The sequence below is a fragment of the Syngnathus typhle genome, linkage group LG15, assembly GCF_033458585.1.
Source record: "Syngnathus typhle isolate RoL2023-S1 ecotype Sweden linkage group LG15, RoL_Styp_1.0, whole genome shotgun sequence".
Lineage (NCBI taxonomy): Eukaryota > Metazoa > Chordata > Actinopteri > Syngnathiformes > Syngnathidae > Syngnathus > Syngnathus typhle.
Window position 1 is genome coordinate 4,535,829 of NC_083752.1, and position 23,031 is coordinate 4,558,859.

Here is a 23,031-nt window from a genome sequence, read left to right on the forward strand (position 1 = left end):
CCCTGCTGTTTGCACCGTCCCTGATTACCACTTTGACATTCATCACCGCCTAGCAAATTGAAAACTTTCCTTACTCATCCGGTCATTCCTCACCTTGAGTCGATATTGAGGGGGAAAAATAACCCCAGAAAAATAAATGAACGTTAGATGTAGCGTTCAGGTGCATCTTGCACAAAGTTTAAACTAGGGGTGTCCAAACTACGGCATGCCATTGTGTATCAAGTTGATAAATGGGCACATGCAGTGCTTTGACGCCAATCCAGTTGTCCATATTTTGCATCCACTATCTTTTGTAGTGCTGTCCTTTTATAGTCATTAAAAAGCACTTCAAAGTGTGTACATGTCATCTGTTGAAGGGCACACTCAAAACAGCATGTTAGTTAATTAAACTGCCAATCTTTTCTCAGATCCTTGCAGAGATTTTACAATGTGCCATTGTTCCAATTGTTCTCCTTCAGTACAAGGTTACAATGGAAGCGACTGTATTGTCGTTGTCTAGACAGGCGTCCTTCTTTGGACTGTTCAAGTGGGTGAGCAATCCTATCATTTGGGTTTTGTAAGAACCAGTTACTGGGTAAAAAAGATATGTGATGAAATTCAGTGTCACGCATGGTTGGCAGGTTATCAGACATCTTCCTGCTCCACAAACTCATTCAATCTCCATCTCACTGATGTGAACCTGCTTGACCAGCTTTCCATTTGGACGCTTGGCCACTGAAAAAGAGATTCAAGGTTCATTTTTGTTCATTTAGTCGAAGGCTTGAATGTCACGGCCGACTCTATTACGATGCTATATGTGTTTTGATTGAATTTAGATTGCTTTGCATTTATATACAAACATCAACAAAAGCAATGACCTATATTTGATTATTTGATTTGACTCTGCCTTGTGAAGTTCACATGCAGTTGCACATCCTTGCACAAGCAATGAAAACTTCCCTCTCCTGGCATCACATCACATTATGTCAGCCTCTTACATCACACTGTCCATTCCTTTTTGGAATAGACCAGCAGTTAAAATATATATAGATTTTCTTGCTTCTTCCATCCATCATTCAGAATTTATCCTCTGGAAAACCCGATTTAAATGAAGATGGATATTTTTCCACACTGCCAGTGCACAAACAACATCTTTAGAGAGATAAACGTTAGAACTCAGGAGGACGGAGAGTGGCAACATTGGCTGGAAGCAGAGTCGATAACTGTGCTGGGTGCTTTGGGTCATGAAACGTGACTCAATTTGGAGGAGTTAAATGTTCTCATGGTGCTTGGGAAGGGCAAGTGAGAAAGCATCCAAGTGAGTCGTCCTATTTTTACCTAACAATTAGCTAAAGTGCAATAAAATTGATCTTTGAATTTAAACTCCTAAAAAAGTCACGTTTTCACATTGTGTAATTATTAATGTCATATCACTGTAAACACCCTTCAGTGAGAATTTGTATTCCACATTTGACTCCCGTTTTCAATGAGCCTTTTATTGACGAATCTCTACTGCCCTCATGTGGCTATAAAGTTAACTACACATGTTCATTAAAAAGAGAATTCTAATTTACAAAATGTTAATGTGCATATTTATTGTATGTTTAAATGTGTTCTCCGTTTCTACTTAAGGTTCTACACGCAAAATACATTTAGTCAAATATAAATTTTGTGCCCCCCACCCCAAGGTATTCCTGTAATCCAAATATTTATTCTGTGTTTTCAAATATTTTCATCACAGAGCAGCTTTATAACGTGCATTATTTAATTCCTTCTTATCTATTCCTTTTGTGCAGTGTTTATCATGGCCGCGGGACTGCTGGTCTACCCCTTTGGGCTCAACTCTTCACTCGTCAGGTCCTTTTGTGGCGGCTCGGATGTGTACGACGCCGGCGAGTGCCAAATTGGCTGGGGGTACATGTTGGCCATTGTGGGAGTGATGCTCACCATCTTTTTGCCCTTTTTTGCCAAATATGCACCAAAGGAGCAACTGTCTCCCACCCCTTTGCCTGCTCTCTTATAGTTTAGTTTTTTTTGTCATTTTTAATTCTTTTAGAATGTAATTTTATGTGTGTTTGTTTTTTCCCCCCCTTCTTTTTAAGTCGACTATTCCAAAACAGACTGGACATTATATGATGTCAAAGGAACTGCAAAAACAATGTAATATAAATTTGTTTTTTCACAAAAGCAATCTATTATTCAACAAGGTTCTGAGGAATCTTTTACGAGAGCAGACAATTTTTCTTAAACTCAAGGACAGTTTGACTGTATATATGAACCAGACTTCCCGAAAATGACTTAAAGGGGAACTCCGGCCGACTAAAAGGATCAAGAAGAGTCTCTCTTTTTGTTACTATCATGTAAAAAAGGAGCATTAACAAACATATTTTGAGTGATGTGTAACAATAATGGTTTCTCAGTGTTGTTCAAAATGTCAACCTTTTCCCCTGAAATATTTGTGTACGTAACTCGCTTGTTAAATGTAAAGCAATCGCCTCTCGTCGACAGCAAACACAATTTAATTCAGGATGAAAACGATGGCAAAAAGGCAGGGAGCTTTTTGTCGAAACAAATGCATGAGAAGACCGGTTTAGAATAACTGCTGTCGATTCTAATGTGATGTGACCAACTTGTGCCTTTTTAAAATGACAAAGACAAGCATTCAATACCATAATCAGGTTGTTGTTTCCACTTTCTGTCATCTCATCATTTCTACTGAAAAAAAAAAAAGAAGAGATTGTGAGTCCTGGAGTGTTTTTTTTTTTTCTCATTTAATGCAGTATAATCCTTTTAATCATGAGAAGAATAAAACAGGCAGTTCAGTTATTGATGAGAAGAATTTCTCTTGCTAGAGCTTGGATGATAAAATCAAATCTTATTTGATTATGATTCTTTTGCAAAGAGTTGTACAAATCAAGCCTTTCTTAACTGAGCACATTATTCCATCATGGCCGACCTTAAAATATGGTAAAATGACTGCCATGCTCCATAAGACAGCAACTTCAACAAGTTACTGTCTCTGCACACTGCCAACTCATGAAGTGAAACTTTCTTTGCAATACATGTGTGTGTTTATACAGTATTTGTATTAAATGTGGATGGATTTGGGTCGCTCTAATATGCCATATTCTGATATCAAGAAATGCTCATAGGGAAGGGTGCCATTTTGAAAAGAGCAACAACTGTTTGGATCTCATCGTGAGACTGAGTCGTTATCGCACGGGTCGACTTCTCCTCCTTTTTTGTTAAAAAACACTTTGTGTAAAGTCTCAGCACTGGTGAACGTGTTTTGGTAGATTAGACTTTTATTTATTTTCTTTCCTTTATTGTGGCTGTGAATAAAATGACTGTGCAGTACTTGCTATCTCGTCGGTCTTAACTGCCCGTTTTTGAAATTGTATTTGGAGAGATGACCTCATTGTGTTTGCATTAATCTATTGACATTGTTTGCTGGTTTGTGGTTTTCTTTGTAATAAAAATACTCAATGATTTGATTTTAATTTTAATTAAGTGAACAAAAACAGATAGAATCCAAACAAGCAAGTCAACTCAACCATGTAAATGTTCTTGTCAAACAGCAGACCTAAAACAAGATTAACTATTTTAAACAGTTTATAAAAATGAAGCTTATCAAATTGTGCCTATATTACTGTGAACAATGTGAAAATACTGCTATTTGCTTCAAATCTGAATTTAACTTTCAGATTTCAGACTTCATGGAATAGTTTGACGAGTTTGCGCATGTAATTATCGCAGACTTTGATAGTAATCAAAGCGTTTCTGACTTCCGAGGGCTTGGCTTCTCGAATTGACATGCACACCAGGACATCTCTGTTGCCGTCGTAGTTACCGACACAGCGGTGAACTTGACCACGGAAAAGACGAGGCAGATTTTGCTCCTGCGGAAATAAAATTGTTAAGTTAACCTGCTCTAAAATAACAAACCTGTGTTGTTACTGTTTATATTTTCTGGACCCAATTTGAGTGTGTGATTCTGTTTTTGTGTCCACCTCAACTCACATTTTCATAGAAGACACACTGGACAACCTCGTTACCATTTCTCAACAGGAAGTTCTTGGCTCCGTGGTGACCAATTGTGACGGCGGAGTCAAGAGTAGCTGAGGGGGAGAGCACATGCTGGGATGTTAACATGGTGTTGAGTTGACAGGAGCGGTAACGGTGATCCACGACTAACCGATTATCTCGAAAAAAAGTGGGACTTTGATTTTAAACTGACTCCAGTATTTCATGCCCTCAATGGATGCATTCAAAATTCTGAGTGAGTTGTCAAACGCTGCTTTTTGGGGAACACTTCTCTGCTAAAAAAAAAAAAAAAAAAGGGGAAATAGCACCAAAGATACAATACGGTTTTTAACATACGTGCTAGATACCGTTTGAGTTTCTCGTGGAGTCTGGGGTTTATTTCCACTCATTTTCCCTACAAAAGTGGGCTTCTGCGCTCCAAAGGTGTTTTTAAAATTCCATTTGTTTTGTGTCTGAGCAGCTGGCCCGCTGAGGGGTCCGACACGTTGAGGCTGAGATCTGAATTGTGTGGGACCGGCCGGCCTTTCGGGTGGTTGCTGGCCCATCTGAGAGAACCCGCTATGAGCTCTCTGCTTGCTTGGGACACTGTTAGTAGATGTTTGATATTGGTTCTGTTTGGAAGTTAAATCTGATCTGTAAACCTGTGGTCCCTCAAACCTGCTGGGCGTTCCCATCTTGGATCTGAAAAAGAAACTAACTTCAATACAGATTTCCACCAAGTGATGACAAAGTTATTAAGTTTGCGGTGGTATTTTGAAACTTTCAAATTGTTGTTGCAGTAACTACCAACCCAGTGGCGAAAGACAAAACCTACTGGGTTTTTTCAGTTTTGAATGGATGCGGTAAAGGCGCGTAATATCTCGTTGTTGGCGCAGGTCTATAGGTACTATGTTGTGGAGCCTGAGTAGATCGGGCCATGTCCTGTTTGGTCCACTGGTGACTTGGTTGAGCATCATTAGAGGATTCCAAGGCCTGGTAAGAACCATACGCACCTGGAAAAAAGTCAGTCTCAAGAAATTGTTAAATATACATTTTGCTTTGAGCAGCTCAGCTTTGTATAACATAGGTAAGTAATTTTCAGTTTAATACCCTGACATTTCTGAGTTTTTCCAAAGGCTCTCCTTGTTTATGGCACATTAATTTTACTCGATGGGAGTCCTGACACTATTGTAGTAAAGGTTAATGGTGCCTGAATGAGTATGTCACCTGATGCACCATAGGGGGCAGGTGATCTGGTACTTGTCATGAACTCGGTGTAAGAAAAGCAGTCATTCGCAGAAGGAGTTGTCATCAAAGGAATTAGATTTCTTTTCTTCTGATGTGACCCGTCATTTGGCATGAACTCGTCGTGAGAATAGAGGTCATTCCCAGATGGTGTCAGTGTCAAAGGAGTTGGATTTCTTTGCTTCTGATTGAACAGTGGCATGGGCGGGCAGCCTGATGGAGACAGCAATATTACTACTACTGTGGGAGTATGAGAATTATTAGGTCAAGGGTCATAAATATATTGTTTCAAACCTGCTGTTGGTCTGCCTGTCAGATTGTCATTCCTTTTCATACTGGCAGTTCAAAGTTGAAATCCTGAAATTCATTTAATGAATGTGACAAATGAAATTATAGGTTAATAGATGGTTGAGGGATTTTTTTTATTTATTTCAAAGGCTATAGCTTGTTAGCTGGCTAGCCTACGTCAGTTAGGTGTGTTTGAAAGTCAGCTATTCTGAAGTTATTCTTAACATTAGAGTATTATTCCATGGGTGTGATAGTTTAAGTAAAAGAAATGCCTTTGAATTAAAGTGTATTTGAGGAATAAATAATGAATGTTTTTGACTATACAACCTAAAAAAGAATCACATTACCTACCTTCAACACCTTCTAAGAAAATGGTGCCAAAAAGCAATGCAGTACTGTACATATTACTTTAACATTGTGGTGCCTTCAGACTCTAACAATAAAATCGTACATTCCAATGATATATCTCATTAGCTAAAAGTGTCAGAAGTAATATGATAGTTTTAGTAAATCTCACAATGAAAATATATTGCTAAGCCTCATTTACATTGCATTGGGTCAATGGAGTAATTTAACATCAAGGTTTTCTCATTTAAGTCATTTTCTAACTCTAATAGAAAATATTTATCAATGGGAAATTATTTTTTTATGAAGTGGATGATCTCAGCGTCCCTCAGTTAAACGGGAACAGGAACTATACTTTCTTTCAGACATGAGTAGCCACGCTCGTCTCTTTCTCGACTTTTAAAACGTAATCAAGCGTTTTCCAGAGCCTTCGCGAATATTCCAGGGTTATATTTATTGCAAACGGAACGGGGACAAATGCGGGTTTGTAACAGTCAACACTGGCAACCTGCAGGTTGTTGAGGGGGCGGCGCTAGTCCACACAGTAGTTTCTGGAAGGAACCTCATGCTTTCAACATGGAGAAAGTGAGTGCTCGTCAAATCGTGTCTTCTCTTTCCCCCCAACATTTATACACTTCGATTGTTATTTAGGATTAATTTCACCTTGAAGTCGTTTATGTAATAGGCTTGTGAGCTGAAACACTAAGCGATCAGCTAAATTAGCTTGATTGTCCGTGGTTTGTGGAGTTAGCCATCGGCTAGTAACTCGCTGGTGCTGCTTCGCTGACTACTTTTTTATATGATGTTATTTAACACTGCGTACATTGCCATCGTTTCATACATTTTTCTATATTTGCCAACATAAGCGGGTCAGCTATGAGTTTCTTGTTTACCGTGAGGGTTTACTGCTTGTCATCGTTGTCCACACAGTTCAATGACAAAGTCAAGTAATTACGTGAGACTGATGATTTATGACTTATATTCACCCTTGGTTACTAATGCAATATAGTTTGTCTTCCCTCATTGTGCAAATATGCATATAGTTATTGGGTAACTAAGTTAGCATGCATCTCGTGCTCTGTCCGGAAGATCTTTCGAGATGCACAAGGGGCTGCAGTGACCAATGTTTTCCTTGTAACTGTCCTTTAGCATTAACAATTAGCACACGATTTAGCACGCTGTTCGGTTTAATTGAGGTATTTTTGCAAAGGTTGTACGCCACAAAAAAAAAATGTATATCAAACTTTTACCAAAAATTTGTACGGTTCCTAAAAACATCTTATGCAAAAATGGTGGTGCATGTTGTACGCCTGAAGAGGGCGCAATTGTTATTTGAAACGGTTCAAGTTAGCATTGATGCTGATGTGAGCCATCGCTTGGCTTAATTTAGTGTCGATTTCTTATTATGTATTGTATCAAGGCTGTTTGACCCGTCACAATCGAAAATTATGGGAGAGAAATTCATCAGGAAACCTTTAAAGTGGAATTTTTTTTTTTTTTAAATCAGCGTTAGTGTACCCCTAAACCTGTTTAAAGAAATAACTCACCAGTGACGGGATGTGATTTTGTTTTGGTGACACTTCATAAGTGATCATTTGAAAATGTAAACAGTTACATAATCTAATATATCAGTTATTTATGCGCTGCATATTGATATTCCTGCTTTGTAAAATTGTTGTTGCTAATCATCGAGAGGTCAATATTAGTTGTTAATAACAAAGGTAAATGGAGCTAATTTGTTAGTTCCGAAAGATGGACTGACAGCTTTTAGCATTAATCAGTAGCTACCATATGTCATTTAATATACGTACTTGTACGCATGAATAAAGAAAGTGAATGGACAAATGAAGACACTTGTGTTGCACCTGTCTGACATGAACAGATGCCTCTTGCCTATCAGATGCCACTGGCAGCTGTTCAAGTAGATCATCCAAATCAGATCTCTGTTGAAGAAAGTCAGCATGTGTTTCCTAACGTCGTCTATTATTGTCAGTTTATGTTTCATGTATTTACCCCCTGCCGGTTCACAGGTGTCTGCATTGAAAGACCAAGGCAACAAAGCACTGAGTGCAGGGAATATTGACGAGGCGATCCGGTGTTACACTGAAGCCGTGACTCTCGACCCCAAAAACCATGTCCTGTTCAGCAACCGATCGGCTGCCTACGCCAAAAAAGGCAATTATCAAAAGGCTCTCGAGGATGCTTGTGAGACCATCAAGATAAAGCCAGACTGGGGCAAGGTAAGAAATTAGATTCATTTTGATAATAAATGGCCTGCACTAATCTAAACGGGTGAACTTTATATTTTTTTTATTAACAAGGGTTACTCCCGTAAAGCTGCGGCGCAGGAATTTCTCGGACGGCTGGAGCATGCTAAAGCGACGTACCAAGAGGGCCTCCGGCATGAGCCCAACAATCAGCAGCTGAAGGAGGGCTTACAGAACATTGAGGGTCGCCTCGGAGGTACACAATATTTGACTTCAGTCTCAGATGTACAGTTAGAGTAACCAATTTTTTTTCTATTTCAGACAAATCAATGATAAATCCTTTCGGCATGCCTGACGTGTATCAAAAGCTGGAGAACGATCCTCGAACCCGCGAGCTCATGGCAGATCCGAGCTACAAAGAACTCCTGGAGGAACTCAGGAACAACCCGTCTACGCTTGGCACGTATGTGCTCACCCATAGATCAGTTGATTCCCCGGTGATACCAAATGATCAGTGTTCCATTTGGTTTCTAGGAAGATACAAGATAAAAGAGTGATGACCACACTCTCTGTGCTACTGGGACTGAACTTGTCCGGAAAGGATGAAAAAGTCGATCCGACTCCGACTCCTCCGTCTCCTTCGGCTACAAAACCTAAAGAGACGCAGCCACCGCCTTCCACAAACCAAGACCTACCTGAGAGCAAGAGAAATGTAAGTCAGTCAATCAATTTCGAGCCAAGGGTTCAGTGTTAATTCTCTGCTCTGCGTTGTTGACTAGGCCTTGAAAGAAAAGGAACTTGGGAATGCCGCCTATAAGAACAAGGACTTTGATATGGCGCTGAAGCATTATGAAGAAGCAGTCAAGCATGATCCTACCAACATGACTTATATTTCCAATCAAGCCGGTATGTACGATTGTAATTGTAAAACACAAATGTGTGTGTGGAAGGTAACAGAAGTGATATGTTCTTTCCATGATCTCCTCAGCTGTTTACTTTGAAAAGGGGGAGTTTGAAAAGTGCCGGGAACTCTGTGAGAAGGCCATCGATGTTGGCAGAGAGAACCGCGAAGACTACAGACAAATTGCCAAGTGAGTTCCGATTGTTCTTCTTTCTTGTCCCATTTGAAATTGATCTTCGGAATTTATCGGTTGTATTAACGTCCGTCCGGCGCAATCTTCTGTTTTTTTTAAAGGGCACTGGCAAGGATTGGCAACTCGTACTTCAAGCAGGAAAAGTACAAAGAAGCCGTTCAGTATTTCAACAAGAGTTTAACAGAGCATCGCACCCCTGATGTCTTGAAAAAGTGTCAACAGGTGCATTTCACGACCTCTCCTCATTTATTACACTGTTTTATGGAGTTGACACTTTATTTGCCCTTCCCTTGATGTTTGACTACATTATACTAAAGTTTCAAATTGAGTGGCTGCATATTTTCATCTAATTCTGCAGGCAGAGAAGCTCGTGAAAGAGTTGGAGAAGCAAGCCTACATAAATCTTGATTTAGCTCTGGAGGAGAAGAACAAGGGAAATGAAGCCTTCCAAAAGGGTTTGTGCAAAATCACATTTTTTTTCTTTTTTTTTTTGTAATAACAATGTCTCGGATGCTTAACTTATCCTGTGCTCCCTTTAGGCGACTATCCTCTAGCCATGAAACATTACACCGAGGCCATCAAAAGAAACCCAATGGATGCAAAGCTCTTCAGTAACCGAGCTGCCTGCTACACGAAGCTGTTGGAGTTTCAACTTGCCCTAAAGGTGTGCTGTTTTCAACATTGGATCACATCTGATCTTTCACCTTTGACCTGTGTTTAATCATACAAGTAACTTCACTTGTTTTGTTTGATCAGGATTGTGAGGACTGCATCAAACTTGAGCCCACATTCAGTGAGTTGGACGCCATCATGCTTGCCAAGGTATTTTTTTTAGTTGATATGCTAACTTTCTGAAATGTGTCCACAGTTAAAGGATATACACGTAAAGCAGCTGCTATGGAGGCAATGAAAGATTTTTCCAAAGCCATGGATGTGTACCAGAAGGCTTTGGAGCTTGATTCTTCTTCAAAGGTATTTTAGTTTGCGCCACGACAATGTAAAGAAAAAAAAAGTTTACGTGTAGTGCAACTATTATCTTTTTCATTCTCCATTCAGGAAGCCACAGAAGGCTTACAGCGCTGCATGGTCAGCCAGACGATGAGGAACGACAGTCCTGAGGAAGTCAAGCAAAGAGCCATGGCCGATCCCGAGGTGCAGCAAATTATGTCTGACCCCGCCATGCGCATGATCCTCGAGCAAATGCAGAAGGACCCTCAGGCGCTCACCGAGTAAGTTTCACAAGTTCTGTATATTTTGTCCTGCATCGCCATTTTGAATGGTTTCATAAAAAGGTGATGGCTCCTTTTCCTCTTTATTTCAGCCACTTAAAGAATCCCGTCATTGCAAAGAAAATTCAGAAACTCCTGGATATCGGACTCATAGCCATTCATTGATGTGACACAAGCCAAGATATGAAGAAATACTCTCAATATGGAACAAAATGCAAATTCTCTCAAAATATTACAGTTTTTGTTGCCTTCAAAATTATTCTCTCTGATATTACTTAAGCCACATTCTTTTTTTTTTTAGCATTTCAAGTCCTGATTCTTTAAAATTCTTTGGCAACTTTGATGTCAGATTCCAGAGGGTGTGCCCCTAAAATGAAATGCATCGCTCTGTTTGTGTTTCTCACATTTCTCACTGTTAAGGATATATTGGAGATGCTGGTCTCTTTACACTGTATGTGTTATATGATTGTGGGCAACTTATACATTTAAATTCAAATATTCAAACTATTAAACATAATAGCAGTTTACAGTGGTGGTTTTATTTTATTTATTTTTTTCAGTCACCAGGGCAGAGGGTTGGAAAGTTGCGATTGTCATACAAAAATGGAAACTAGTAAAATAAGATTATTTCAATCGTTTTAATGAACCTACATTACAGTTGGACTTTTTTGAAACTTTTTGTGCTATTCTAATTTTATATGGTTTTAGTTTTTTTTTTTTCTATTTATGACAGATTTGGGATTTGACACATCCTTCATGACCCCGCCCGTATTTTAAGTCACGTGACAAGCATCGCCCAGGTTGTGTCGAAAGCATCTTGCTATTAGCGCTTAGCTAGCAGCTGACCAAATATCAAGCGATGTGTTGATTTCTCGAACTATTGGAGTAAAAACATGTACCGGACTCTAGCAGAGGCAGAGAAGAAAAGGCACCCCCTCCTCCAGCATGCTTTTTATCGCTGAGATTTAAGGAGGTTATTTATCAAGAAGACACTAGCCCTGGCTAACGCTACAAAGTTTGACGGACAAGAGCCATTTGCTAGCAAGATTGCGGGTTGTCAATTTACTCCGACGGTTTAGATTGTCTGGGAGCTATCTGTCATCTCATCGATTAAAATCGCGACTCCTCCACGGATTAATATTCACATAATTTGATCACTCTCAAGTGGGTGCTAACGTGAATGCGAGTGAATATACATGATTGACAACTCTTTAGCAACTAATGCTAACGCCGTTGCTTAAACTTTCAGTGTTTTCACGTAAATAATAGTGTCGCATTTCTCAGAGAAAATATCGAGCGACACAATTCAATAAACAGAATGTAAATGGTTTACAAACTGCTTTGTTTGTGGGGATAAAACACTAAGGATGTCAAACACTAGGATTACTACCAGGACGACGTGTCAACGCACATCTGTCCGTTGCCTTGCGCTCTTCACAGTGCAGCATCAATAAATAATTTGTAGTTGCGTGAAGTGGAATATCTCAAGTAGAAAATAAGTGTTTTACAATTCTCTGATAGTTCGAATAGGGAAGGAAGTAATCTGGGTGGAGTTATGTCGGGGAACACGTCTGATAGTAGTGATGACTCCGATCCACAGACAAATGAAAATGCCTGTACCGTCAAGCTTCAAATCACAAATGGTAAGTCAATATTATGATGATCTAACATTTTAATCAATGCCCTGCCGTTATTAATGAGTATATATATTATGTGATATAACACAAACTTAAGTGTTAAGCTGTCTGGAAAATATGCATGTGAATAAATTGAAGCTGCACTGTTAAACATGAAATTGAATAGAATGACAATTAAGATTATATATTTTGACCTGACTTTAAAATTGGAACCTGTCGAAAATAAATTTGTTGTACATAAACAATAATGGCTTCTGAGACCATACATTTCTAGTCTTTTTCCTGATTTTTGTATTTTCTGTCACCTACACAAATGAGCTGTATAAACCATACTGACTATTCTCCCCCCCCCCCCAGCTAACCTCACAGGACACACTGAGAAGGTTGGCATGGAGAACTTTGAACTACTCAAAGTTTTAGGCACTGGAGGTAAAAAAAAATTGCACTGTACAGCTTATCTGTCTTGCATTTGTTTTTTTTTTTTGTTGCCGTCTTGTTTGAAGTCACTGATTGTTTTTAAAACGTGTCTTCATATCCAGCATATGGAAAAGTTTTTTTAGTGAGAAAGAACAGCGGGCACGATGCTGGCCAACTCTATGCGATGAAGGTAAGTCTAAAATGTTGTATCCTTCCGAGATTTTGAATCCATTCACTATGCTGAGTCCTAAATTTTCCAACGACTACCATACAGGTGCTAAAGAAAGCGGCTATCGTTCAAAAGGCGAAGACCACAGAACACACTCGCACCGAGAGGCAGGTGCTGGAGCATATCCGCCAGTCGCCCTTCTTAGTCACTCTTCATTATGCCTTTCAGACACACAGCAAGTTGCACCTCATCTTGGGTGAGTGGAGGCTAAATATGTCATCTTTCAGTCATTTTGTTTCCTCTCTATGCATATCATTTTGGTGTGTGTCTAGACTATGTGAGTGGAGGGGAGATGTTCACTCACTTGTATCAGCAAGATCACTTTTCTGAGGAGGCGGTGCGCATTTATATCGGAGAAATAATATTGGCTTTGGAACATCTGCACAAGGTTGGTGTCGGAGATAATAAATATGACTATAACCATATATACAATATCTGTATTATCTATCTGTGGAATTGACATGTTGTATTTGTGTAGCTCGGGATTGTGTACCGAGACATTAAATTGGAAAATATTCTCCTGGACAGTGAAGGTCATGTGGTATTGACAGATTTTGGACTCAGCAAAGAATTTCTGCAAGAAGAGGTATCATTGTTGTTGCAAAGCTGCAATCATATTTTTCTCTCAAAAGGTTTTAACTTTTTTTTCCCCCCCTTATAGAAGGAAAGAACCTACTCTTTTTGTGGTACCATTGAATACATGGCGCCAGAAATTATCAGAGGGAAGACAGGCCATGGCAAGGTAGGAAAAGAAAGTTGGAAATGTTAGTTTATTGTACATATTCAAATTCTACCTGGACACCTTTTGATCATTCAATATGGTTCATGAAAAACTTCAAACTTACTTATCCATAAGAAAGAATGAGAAGTCTTGATTCTCTTTCCTTTCATTTGCAGTCAGTAGATTGGTGGAGCCTTGGTATCTTGATGTTCGAGCTACTGACGGGAGCTTCTCCATTTACTTTGGAAGGAGAAAGAAACTCCCAGAGCGAAGTGTCAAAGTGAGTTGTGTCACCAAAGTTGTTCTGACCCCAAAAAATGGAATCCTACTCAGATCGACTTCTAATACGTTCCATGGCAACTTTCTTAGACGTATCCTCCGCTGTGATCCACCATTCCCCTCTATGATTGGACCCACTGCTCAGGACCTGATCAGGAAGCTCTTGGTGAAGGTTCCTCACAAGAGACTCGGTTTTGGACCACGGGGTGCCGCAGACATCAAGACCCATGCCTTCTTTAAGGTTTGACTTCAGGTTCCTCAGATGAGGATTTTTATGCATGACTCCTGGATTATGGTTTTTTTTTTTCACTAGGGACTGAACTGGGACGATCTTGCTCAGAAAAAGATTTCAAGCCCGTTCAAGCCTGAGCTGAAGAGTGAACTTGATGTGGGGAACTTTGCTGAGGAGTTCACTGGAATGGAACCAGTCTACTCCCCAGCCAGCACACCTCCAAGCACTGATCGCCTCTTTCAGGTCAGTCCTGATTTGACCTGTCGCTTGACAAATTGGGCCCATAAAAAAAAACAGGACTCAGAAGAGATCCAAAATATTCCTAACATGTATCTCTTGTATTGTCCCAGGGCTACTCCTTTATTGCGCCTTCCATCCTGTTCAATAAAAATGCTGTCATGGGAGACTTTTTGGAATCCCAGGTTCCCGCCGACCGACCAGCTTCTGCCTCTGTCCAGCGCAGTGCAATGTTAGCGGTACGCAATTTAAAAAAAAAAAAAAAAAATCTTTATGCTTCATGTGTGACACTACTTTTTCTTCTGTTTGTATATCTAGGAATCACAATTCTTTCTTCACTATGAGCTGTGCCTTCAGGGTCCACCCTTAGGGGAGGGAAGCTTCTCTGTGTGCAGAAAATGCACACATAAGCAAAGCGGCCTCGAGTACGCCGTCAAAATTGTCAGCCGCAGGTAAGCTTGAGGTCCCTGACAAAGCTTTTATTACGATACTTTTTTGGGTTTGTTTTGGTATTGATCCCGGATGATGGATGGATATGTTTTTTTGCCAATATATAAAGTAAATATTTGATTTTCTTTAGAATGGAGGTCAACACCCAAAGGGAGATTGCTGCTTTGAGGCAATGTGAAGCTCACCCGAACATTGTTAAGCTACATGATGTCTTTACTGATCAGGTAAAGTTGGTAAAGAAATTTAATGTATGTCAAATCAGAGTTTGTTTCCAAATCACATCATCGTCTTCTTCTTCTGTCAGTACCACACCTACTTAGTTATGGAACTTCTGCGTGGAGGCGAGCTTCTCGAAAGGATCAAGAAGAAGAAATTATTTGGCGAAGCAGAAGCTAGCCAGCTTCTGCTGAGTCTGGTCTCAGCTGTCAGTTTCATGCATGAGGCTGGAGTCGTGCACAGAGACTTAAAACCAGAGGTGGGCCGGTGTAAATGGGGTGAAAAGTTTACGGCAAAGCAAATCTTTGTCTTGGAAAAGTACCAGCCGAATTCCAAAATTGTTTCTGTGTTTACCTTTCAGAACGTGCTGTTTACAGATGAGAGCGAGAACTCTGTTCTCAAAGTCATCGATTTTGGATTCGCCCGTCTGTGTCCTGCTGGCAGCGCCCCGCTGCAAACGCCGTGCTTCACGCTGCAATACGCCGCACCTGAACTTTTTGAGAGCGCAGGTTACGACAAAGCCTGCGACCTTTGGAGTCTCGGGGTCATCCTGGTAATCTAAACCTCAAATTGCTCATTCTGAGACATCTGTCGGAGGCTCTGATTGCCGACCCTGTGCCTTTTATCAGTACACCATGCTGTCAGGCCAGGTGCCGTTCCAGAGCGAGCAGGTGGGGATGACGTCGTCTTATGCTGCCGATATCATGCATAAGATTAAGGAAGGTGATTTCTCCTTGGATGGGGAGCCGTGGAAGGGCGTGTCAGAAGATGCAAAAGAACTTGTTAAAGGTATGAAAGCAGATTTCTTCCAGTTCCAGTTCCATTGACACAATGCACATTTTTTCCCCCAATTATAGGAAAAAAGAAATCTTGTGTACATAATGTGAGCAGTTGGTTATTACCTCAACCCTTTAAATGTCTTCTAATTGAAGGACTACTGACAGTGGACCCAGAAAGGCGACTCAAGCTCTCTGATTTGAAAGAGAACAGCTGGCTACAAGGCGGAGCGTCAATGTCCACGACACCTTTGTGCACTCCCGACGTGCTTGAGTCCAGCGGGCCCACCGTGCGGACTTTTGTGAACGCCACTTACAAGGTAAAAAAAAAAAATCGAATCGTTCGGTAAACATTGAGCAAAATGTGAGTCGCCCCTCAAATCTATTATCGTTTGCCTTACGGCCAGGCTTTCAACCGCGGTAAGAGAGAAGGCTTCTTTCTAAAAAGCGTCGACAATGCCCCGCTTGCAAAACGGCGGAAACTCAAAATGACAAGTACAGGCGTAGAGACCCGATGGAGTTCATCCTCTTCATCCTCCTCCTCCTCCACTTCTTCCTCTGCCTCTGCAAAAGCATCAAAAGCACAGCCAAAGCAAAGTGTCAGCCCAAAGCAGAGCTAGCTTTAGTTTCGCAAGCGGATCAAGAATATGTCACGCGGAGTTGCTCAGACAAGTAAAAAAAAAAAAAATGTACAGAGGAAACAACGTGGTTTAATGTCAAGTTGAATTCCAATTTATTACAATATGACTGAGGTAAAATTTGTCATTTGCCATCAAAATGGAGTTTGGATGTGAAGCTGGGCTCGAGGAAATGCATAAAATGTACATTCTTTGTATTTTCTCATCAGACAGCAGTAACGTCATACACTAAAATTTCAAAATGGAGATATGCCTCTTTTCACTGTGGGGGGAAAAAACAGTGCTTTGTAGGGTTAAAGGGAAAAAATGAGCCATTTAGAGCTGACGATAAGTCAGTCCACAATCGAGCCGAGCGAATACACACGTTTGCACATGGCAGATGCAATGATGACATCGGTGATTTGCATATTTAATATTTGTCGTCGCGTTGAGGGCTTTTACAACTTAACAAATTTGGTTTGATTCCTGCTTTTACAAGTGTTATGCTAGTTTTTATTTTTATTTTTTAGGCTGGCCATTAACAGTCTGCACTTTGGGCTTTGAATGTAAATGATCAAAACTGAGCTTTGAGGTCACATATCCGACAAGTCACAGTTTTAAAAAAATAAATGTTTTTGCAAAGTCGTTATAACGCAAATGTTTTACATTACGAGCAACGTTTCAGGCGTGTACTCATTAAAAAGATTCACTTACAGTGTTGGCCGCATCCACAAATGTTGCAATTGTGATTTTACTGGCTGTAAATTCTTTGCCTTGTGTACTGGTCTTTTTATGTTTTTTTTTTTTTTTTTTTTTAAAGGAAACCGGTTGTTTATCAGCATTACTTGTAAACTGTTGATTGGTGTGGATTGTTTTGTAGTAAATGTGTCCTGTTCTTACTTTTTTCTTTTTTACTTGACTATTGTATCGTGATGCAGTCACTGATGTAAACTGGGATTTATTTGCACCAAGACCATTTGTTTTGCTGCAAAATAAATATACATTTTCAATGGAAGCTTCTTTATTTTATTGGGCTCAAATTGTTTAAAAAACGTAAATTCTGACATTCTCTGCCTTGAAATGACACATAGCGACTGTAGGGGGAGCTCGAGAACAAATAAAATCCATGGGTATTGCTCCACAACATAACATATGTTACTTAAATATATATATGTTGTTGCTATGAATAATTACACAAAGTGCTGGCTTTCACGAGATTGCACTCCTCCCACACCCCTCCATCTCAGCAGGTTCAATTTTCCGATTCACATCTTGGCTTTCCTATGTGGAGGTTGCAGCATTATAAGAAAAAAAAAGCAATTTTCATTTAAACAACTCTGAATGAACATCTTTATTCTCTTTTATGCCTTTCAGCAGCTGGCTCAATTCTAATGAGGAATCACTGAAGAAGAAAGTAGTCCGAGTAATATTTGAACAGATGGGGATGAAGTCATTACTGTACTTAAAGGTTCATTAATGTTCTTTAGTGACTTATCACCTTCCATGTAGTGCTACTAAAGAGGTACTCGGGTCATAAGTGGTGTCTTTTAAATCCTTTGTAACAAAGCACAAATTGAGCATATTAACGGATGACACGGTAGGGTAGTGGTTAGCAAATCTGCCTCGCGGTTCTTTGGTGTAGGGCAGGGGTGTCAAACTCATTTTTTTGGGCAACTGTCAACCCAAATAAATGTATGACCACCTCATATTATATACAGTAAAAGCTAGAAAACAAACTGACAAATAACTCGTTTTCTAATCAGACGAGTAAAAACTGGTCAAATAAAAAAAAAGATATTAAAAGTGAAGAGAATTTGCAATTCTAGTAATGACACACGAATTTGATGCACAATCTGTCTTCGCGGGCCATATAAAATGATGTGGCGGGCCGTATCTGCCCCCCGGGCCTTGACTTTGACACCTGTGGTGTAGAGTTTGAATCTATACCTGCGAGTATCAGCGGCTGTGACATTCTATTACAAGCCAGTTGGAATGATTGGCATGCTTAGCAGCATTCACATTGATCGTCAATGGATTCTTTGCTACACTTGAAGAGATGCACAACATCTTCAGCGGCAACCTACACGGGAAGCAAAATCCGATGTTATCAAAGTTGCCATCACTTACATCCATTGAAGCACAAGCGCTCACAAGAAGATGCACTTTCACTCATAAAAATTTCATGAACCACCCTGAAAGTGATCCAGAACGTGAAATAAAACATAAAAAGCTTCTTGTGCTAACCATAGAAGAACCTCTGATGCTAGCTTACCGACTCCATGTCCTGAAGCGTACGCCTGATAAAATTTTAAACACTGAAGTGTTTCTCATTGAGATCTCTAATGGTTCACGTCTTTTGTGCACTGATGCTCTCCATGTTCCTTAGCTCCATAAACTCCATTCCACTGGAGGTCAGTAGGCTTCTTGGCACTGATATCCCCCAAACCACTCACAGCAACTGTGAAGTGATATAGTGTATGATATAATGTGTCGCACGGCCTTTAATCAAATTAATTTTTGAGTGGATAATTAATAATATATTGAGTGGATAATAAAGTAATATATTGAGCATGACAAAGACAGATCTGGATGGATCATTTGAGAAGATAGTCAGCAGGATCTTCATGCCATTAAGTTGCTTGCTGGCAGCATTTCAGCGCTTGTGTGCAAAGAAATGAAACATAAAACACTATGTACAACCTATTAGCATTCAAGGAAGTTAAATGGGTGCATAGAATGAACCCATGATGAGGTCATGGAACCATGCGATATCTCCAAATGAATTAAAAAATTATCAATGGGAATTTTGTTTCCTATATAGCTATAATAAAAAGCAGCGATGAGCTTAATTAAAAAAAAAAAAAAAGTCCAAAATATATACATATGTATGTAAATAGGTGCTACTGACTATAATTATATTTATATCAACAGACAGCTTTATACTAACACATTGGCTATATTTACTCGACTTTATTATTATTATTTTTTTAAAACATCTGTTCAGGTGGTGCATAAAGATTACAACAGTAATTGTTTTGCCAGATAATGACCTAAAATATAAACCAATCACAACAATGCTCTCATTTGTTTCACAGCATTTCAAATATCAAAATTAATAATTGATTGTCATGTGATGATTCAGGCAGTCTCCATGTTTGGTAGAGTGTAAAAAGTTTGCTTCAGTTGGGTGTGGCCTAGAGGGTAAAAAATAACAACAAAAAAAACAGGAAGTGGGAATTGGGGATTTGATTACAGGTGACAAGAAGAAACAAACAAATGGAGAGGAGAAATCCAAAGACGAATGGTGCAGGGTGAGTACATGAATAGAACACAAACACAAACTTTAACCTTGCTGTTGTTTGCATTTGCTGAGATGAGATGATTTTTGTGCTCATTTCAATCTGCTTGACTATATTTTGCATTGTTTGTCAAAATTATTGAGGCCCTACTTTCTACTTGTTCTGCCCTTTGTGATTATTGATGCGTTTGGATCTATTCGACTCTTGTTTATAATGTAAAAGCAATTTTTGCACAATTGTATACAGCTAATTTTTAAATACAATTGACATGATGATTTCTAGCACCCAACTTCCCTCAGTAACTCTTATGTGAGAAAATTATTCATCACTCGAGGGTCAACAGTAGTTAGAGCTTCCATTAATTAGTATGCATGAGAGGTCTGCAGTTCAAATCCCCTGGCAGGTTTTGGGCTGTTGGTCTTTGTGGGTGGTCCGGTTGCAGGGCAAAGGAGTGTCTTTAATCGCATGACTTGCTGAGGGCATGAGTGGATAGAAAGCTTACCCTTGAAAACAGTGTATGCGGATGACTGCTGTTGACCTCTGACCTTTGTCTTCTTTGGACCCGGTGGCATTTATTACTGGCAACTTTCATTTTGTAGCAGCCAACTCGTGAGAATCTTACAAAAAGACACTCGAGATACCTAATGGATCTATTTTTCTTTTGAAATATTTTGCCCCAAAATGATTTCGACACAATGAGGTCCAATATTAAGATGAGTCATACTCTCCTTGTACAAAGATAATCATGCTGTGTTTTGATCGGCGGTGGCTGTGTTGTAATTATCTTTTTTTGTTTTTGTTTGGAGATTTGGTGAATACTGTGATTGAAAATAATTGAATGCATGTGTTTTTGTATTTCTGAATACATAACTGCTGAATGTTGCTCACTGAGATTTTGCTGGAATTGTGCTGCGTGAATGAAGATGAGATGAAAAAAAGATGAGATAAAAAAAAAAAAAGAAAAAAAGAGTGCAATTTAGTATTTGCTCTTCTAAATGTGAGTTAAAATGAGTTAGTGGAATAGAATAGGTCAGAAAAAAAATTACAATTGTCTTTACGGCAGACATGGCGGTAAAAGAGCCTTCGCAATGCGTCAGGGTAAATCGAGTATTGATTAAGAAGCCTAAAAGGTTTTCCAACTCTCACACGATTTCAAACCCGGCTCCCCTATAGTTTTTACTCCTCCCAATTCAATTAACCTCATCCTCCTTACACTTATGCGGTGATTTGCTGCTATCGTGGGTGGCTAACCATTAGCCGCTAGTTTTCTATGTGAGTCATATTTACTGTATTGGCAGTATGACTCGGCAATTTTGATACACTGTCGATTTTTTTTATTGGCTGTCAAGGTATTGCGTCATCATTAATAGTGACATAAACCTTGAAAGAATCATGAGACTTCCTTTTATAAGAAACACCATCTAATTGACAATGAAAATAAGGCTGGAATGATTATAAATTATAAGACCTCTCTTTTCGCCACGTCCTTGCTATCGGATCTTGCAGTTTATTAAAAATGGAAGTCATTTCGAATGAGCCTGTAACTCTCAACCCTTTCAAAAAATCTTAATAGATCCAGCATATCTCTGACAAGGTTAAACGCTTCAGGAAGCTTAGACTAGATCATGGAAGGGAGATGAATACTAACCATCATGTGATGTAGATTATTCTGGACAGGCACATACCATTTAGGCTAAATTATGGATGCTTAACAATAATAATCATCTCAGGATTGTCATTGCCATCATTAAAAAAAAAAAAAAAGAATCTCGTTGCTCCACACTTTTGGACTCCATCTCGCGAGACCCCAATCTTGGATCTATCACTTCCACTCCACATGGTTCATGTGTCCTTCACATGACACCACTCAGGATGATTCTAGGCCCATTAGCTTGGAATAACTCCGAGCAGTGAAATTTGTGGATACAGGGTGCCGTGTCACAACATGACACACCGTAAATAAAACATGATCTTTGTTTGCCGAAGAGTGCCGCTAAAGTCTTTGGGATTAGCTGCTCGGATGCATCTTTAATGATGTGCAGACACGTTGCTATGTATAATGGATACATATGACTTGCACATGCTTAAAAAAAAACTGTATTTAATTTGAGATATATTTAGACTGAGATCTGAGAAGTGCATGAGCGTTACATTTTCTGATAAGTCTTCCAAAAACTGAGGCTAAAATTTTCAAACACACAAAAAAAAAGGTGTAACCTAATGAAGCGTGACACATTTAGATTGTTGCTTTTAATGGAATTGAGCAGCCATAAAAAGCCTCTCTTTTGAGATTTAAATATCTCCCAGCTTTAATGACTATCAAGATGAGCAGTTAGTGAGTGGATTTCTTTTTAACAGGCACAAGATGGACTTTCAAGTCGCTAGACTGGACTCGCTCTTTTCCGCATGGGTATTGGAGATGGAATGGCAAGCAGGGAATGGCCATTGTGCCTTTTAGGGACATGGGGCTTTCAAAAGGACAACCTGTCATTGGTTATTATGTCTCTCTGTGATCTGGGTCAAGCCCTTGAAATGCATGAGTGCATTTACAGGCGCATGCAAGACTGACGCTGGGCACCACACAAACGACGTTTCAAGGCGAAACACAATAAGTGTATTGTGTGGAGTCGTGCGCTGCTCTTATTAAGAGTCTCTAAACTGCTCTTTAGCTGACGCTAATGTATACGGCGGCTAAAGGAACGCCTGCAGCCAGCGCTCGGGCCTCGGCGAAAATGGCTGAAGGAGACCCGGAGTGCATTCTTGCCCTTGTGCAAAATAGTGAGGCATTTTAATGAGATGCTTTACATACTGCAGGAGGATTGAGGTGAAGATTGTGTGAATATGGAAATATGTGTGGACATGGTCAGAAAGGAGGTGAATAGTTTACGCTAAGCGAAGAATTGTGTGCTGTACTGGCTTTATTATTTATTTAGTTACTCTGCAATGCTCATCTCCAGTTTTTGCACATGAATAGTTTTTTGTGTAACTGTTCCTGAAATGTGCAGGATGATACCAGCATATATAGAAAAATAAAAATACATGATCAGTGTTGCGAAGATAATGTTGCTTAATTGAGTCTCGTTAAACCAATCAAATTTCCAAAAATTCAGGAGCCCGCCTGGCATTAAAATAAATTAAACAAACAAGCTTTTGAAAAGCCCCCAAATCATTTTCCCTGTCCATTTCTCCAAAAGCTTTCACCATTGAGGAAGAGAAATGTGAATTTGATGGTGCCAGTGCACTCGCTTCTTTGTTTTGGCTGGCCGTGATGCAACCCCTTGTCTGTGACGACACTACGGATGATCTATGAGGAGCGAAAGAAACTCTTCACTTCTGCACAAGCAATATGTGCAGATTTTATCTCTCTACACTGCCTCTATAATATTACCCAGCCGTATGTCGTGAGACCGAGTACGTCAGTTCAGCGATGTGGAAAATCACACCCTTAATTGGAATCACCGAAAAGGACTCTTTGATTAATATGTCTTCAATGGTGGAAAATGAAGCTTGA

At 39.7% G+C, this 23,031-nt stretch overlaps 4 protein-coding genes across 4 annotated transcripts in view; 3 read left to right on the plus strand and 1 right to left on the minus strand.

Annotated features, from left to right (window-relative positions):
- Positions 1 to 3,429, plus strand: part of LOC133167783 (LHFPL tetraspan subfamily member 7 protein) — a 36,047-nt gene extending 32,618 nt beyond the window's left edge. The window contains exon 3 of the mRNA XM_061298715.1: positions 1,776 to 3,429. Within this exon, the coding sequence (XP_061154699.1) occupies positions 1,776 to 2,002 (227 nt within the window). The 3' untranslated portion in view covers positions 2,003 to 3,429. The remainder of the gene's footprint in view (positions 1 to 1,775) is intronic.
- A 101-nt stretch (positions 3,430 to 3,530) lies between these two features.
- Positions 3,531 to 5,606, minus strand: LOC133167767 (spermatogenesis-associated protein 22). The gene is made up of 7 exons (XM_061298697.1): positions 5,542 to 5,606; positions 5,230 to 5,460; positions 4,838 to 5,015; positions 4,371 to 4,704; positions 4,175 to 4,298; positions 4,000 to 4,097; positions 3,531 to 3,878 (listed from the first exon to the last, which is right to left on the minus strand). Exons 1-7 carry the CDS (start codon positions 5,579 to 5,581, stop codon positions 3,687 to 3,689), a joined length of 1,197 nt encoding a protein of 398 aa, XP_061154681.1. The 5' UTR covers positions 5,582 to 5,606; the 3' UTR covers positions 3,531 to 3,686.
- Positions 5,607 to 6,312: 706 nt separating this feature from the next.
- stip1 (stress-induced phosphoprotein 1) lies at positions 6,313 to 10,937 on the plus strand. Its single transcript, XM_061298666.1, has 14 exons — positions 6,313 to 6,465; positions 7,911 to 8,120; positions 8,202 to 8,343; positions 8,409 to 8,550; positions 8,622 to 8,799; positions 8,867 to 8,993; positions 9,076 to 9,178; positions 9,283 to 9,403; positions 9,540 to 9,636; positions 9,721 to 9,845; positions 9,938 to 9,974; positions 10,050 to 10,153; positions 10,238 to 10,410; positions 10,503 to 10,937. The coding sequence occupies exons 1-14, from the start codon at positions 6,457 to 6,459 to the stop codon at positions 10,573 to 10,575; spliced, it is 1,641 nt and encodes a 546-aa protein (XP_061154650.1). The 5' UTR covers positions 6,313 to 6,456; the 3' UTR covers positions 10,576 to 10,937.
- A 260-nt stretch (positions 10,938 to 11,197) lies between these two features.
- On the plus strand, positions 11,198 to 17,236 carry rps6ka4 (ribosomal protein S6 kinase, polypeptide 4). The gene is made up of 18 exons (XM_061298632.1): positions 11,198 to 12,053; positions 12,405 to 12,476; positions 12,587 to 12,654; positions 12,739 to 12,889; positions 12,966 to 13,081; positions 13,172 to 13,279; positions 13,355 to 13,435; positions 13,591 to 13,694; positions 13,784 to 13,934; positions 14,007 to 14,168; positions 14,276 to 14,401; positions 14,481 to 14,614; positions 14,743 to 14,836; positions 14,917 to 15,087; positions 15,190 to 15,381; positions 15,458 to 15,617; positions 15,761 to 15,924; positions 16,012 to 17,236. Exons 1-18 carry the CDS (start codon positions 11,966 to 11,968, stop codon positions 16,222 to 16,224), a joined length of 2,355 nt encoding a protein of 784 aa, XP_061154616.1. The 5' UTR covers positions 11,198 to 11,965; the 3' UTR covers positions 16,225 to 17,236.
- The last annotated feature ends 5,795 nt before the right edge of the window (positions 17,237 to 23,031 follow it).

Excerpts from the sequence above, each read along its gene's own strand:
- rps6ka4 (XM_061298632.1), top strand. The coding sequence starts at position 11,966 with ATGTCGGGGAACACGTCTGATAGTAGTGATGACTCCGATCCACAGACA. Across the intron at positions 13,935-14,006 it reads AGACCCATGCCTTCTTTAAG|GGACTGAACTGGGACGATCT; the intron begins GTTTGACTTCAG and ends TTTTTTCACTAG. Across the intron at positions 14,402-14,480 it reads AGCGCAGTGCAATGTTAGCG|GAATCACAATTCTTTCTTCA; the intron begins GTACGCAATTTA and ends TTGTATATCTAG.
- LOC133167767 (XM_061298697.1), bottom strand. The coding sequence starts at position 5,581 with ATGAAAAGGAATGACAATCTGACAGGCAGACCAACAGCAG. Across the intron at positions 5,016-5,229 it reads TGCCCCCTATGGTGCATCAG|GTGCGTATGGTTCTTACCAG; the intron begins GTGACATACTCA and ends ACTTTTTTCCAG. Across the intron at positions 4,299-4,370 it reads CTCCACGAGAAACTCAAACG|CAGAGAAGTGTTCCCCAAAA; the intron begins GTATCTAGCACG and ends TTTTTTTTTTAG.
- stip1 (XM_061298666.1), top strand. Across the intron at positions 8,551-8,621 it reads AACCCGTCTACGCTTGGCAC|GAAGATACAAGATAAAAGAG; the intron begins GTATGTGCTCAC and ends TTTGGTTTCTAG. Across the intron at positions 9,846-9,937 it reads AGTTTCAACTTGCCCTAAAG|GATTGTGAGGACTGCATCAA; the intron begins GTGTGCTGTTTT and ends TTGTTTGATCAG.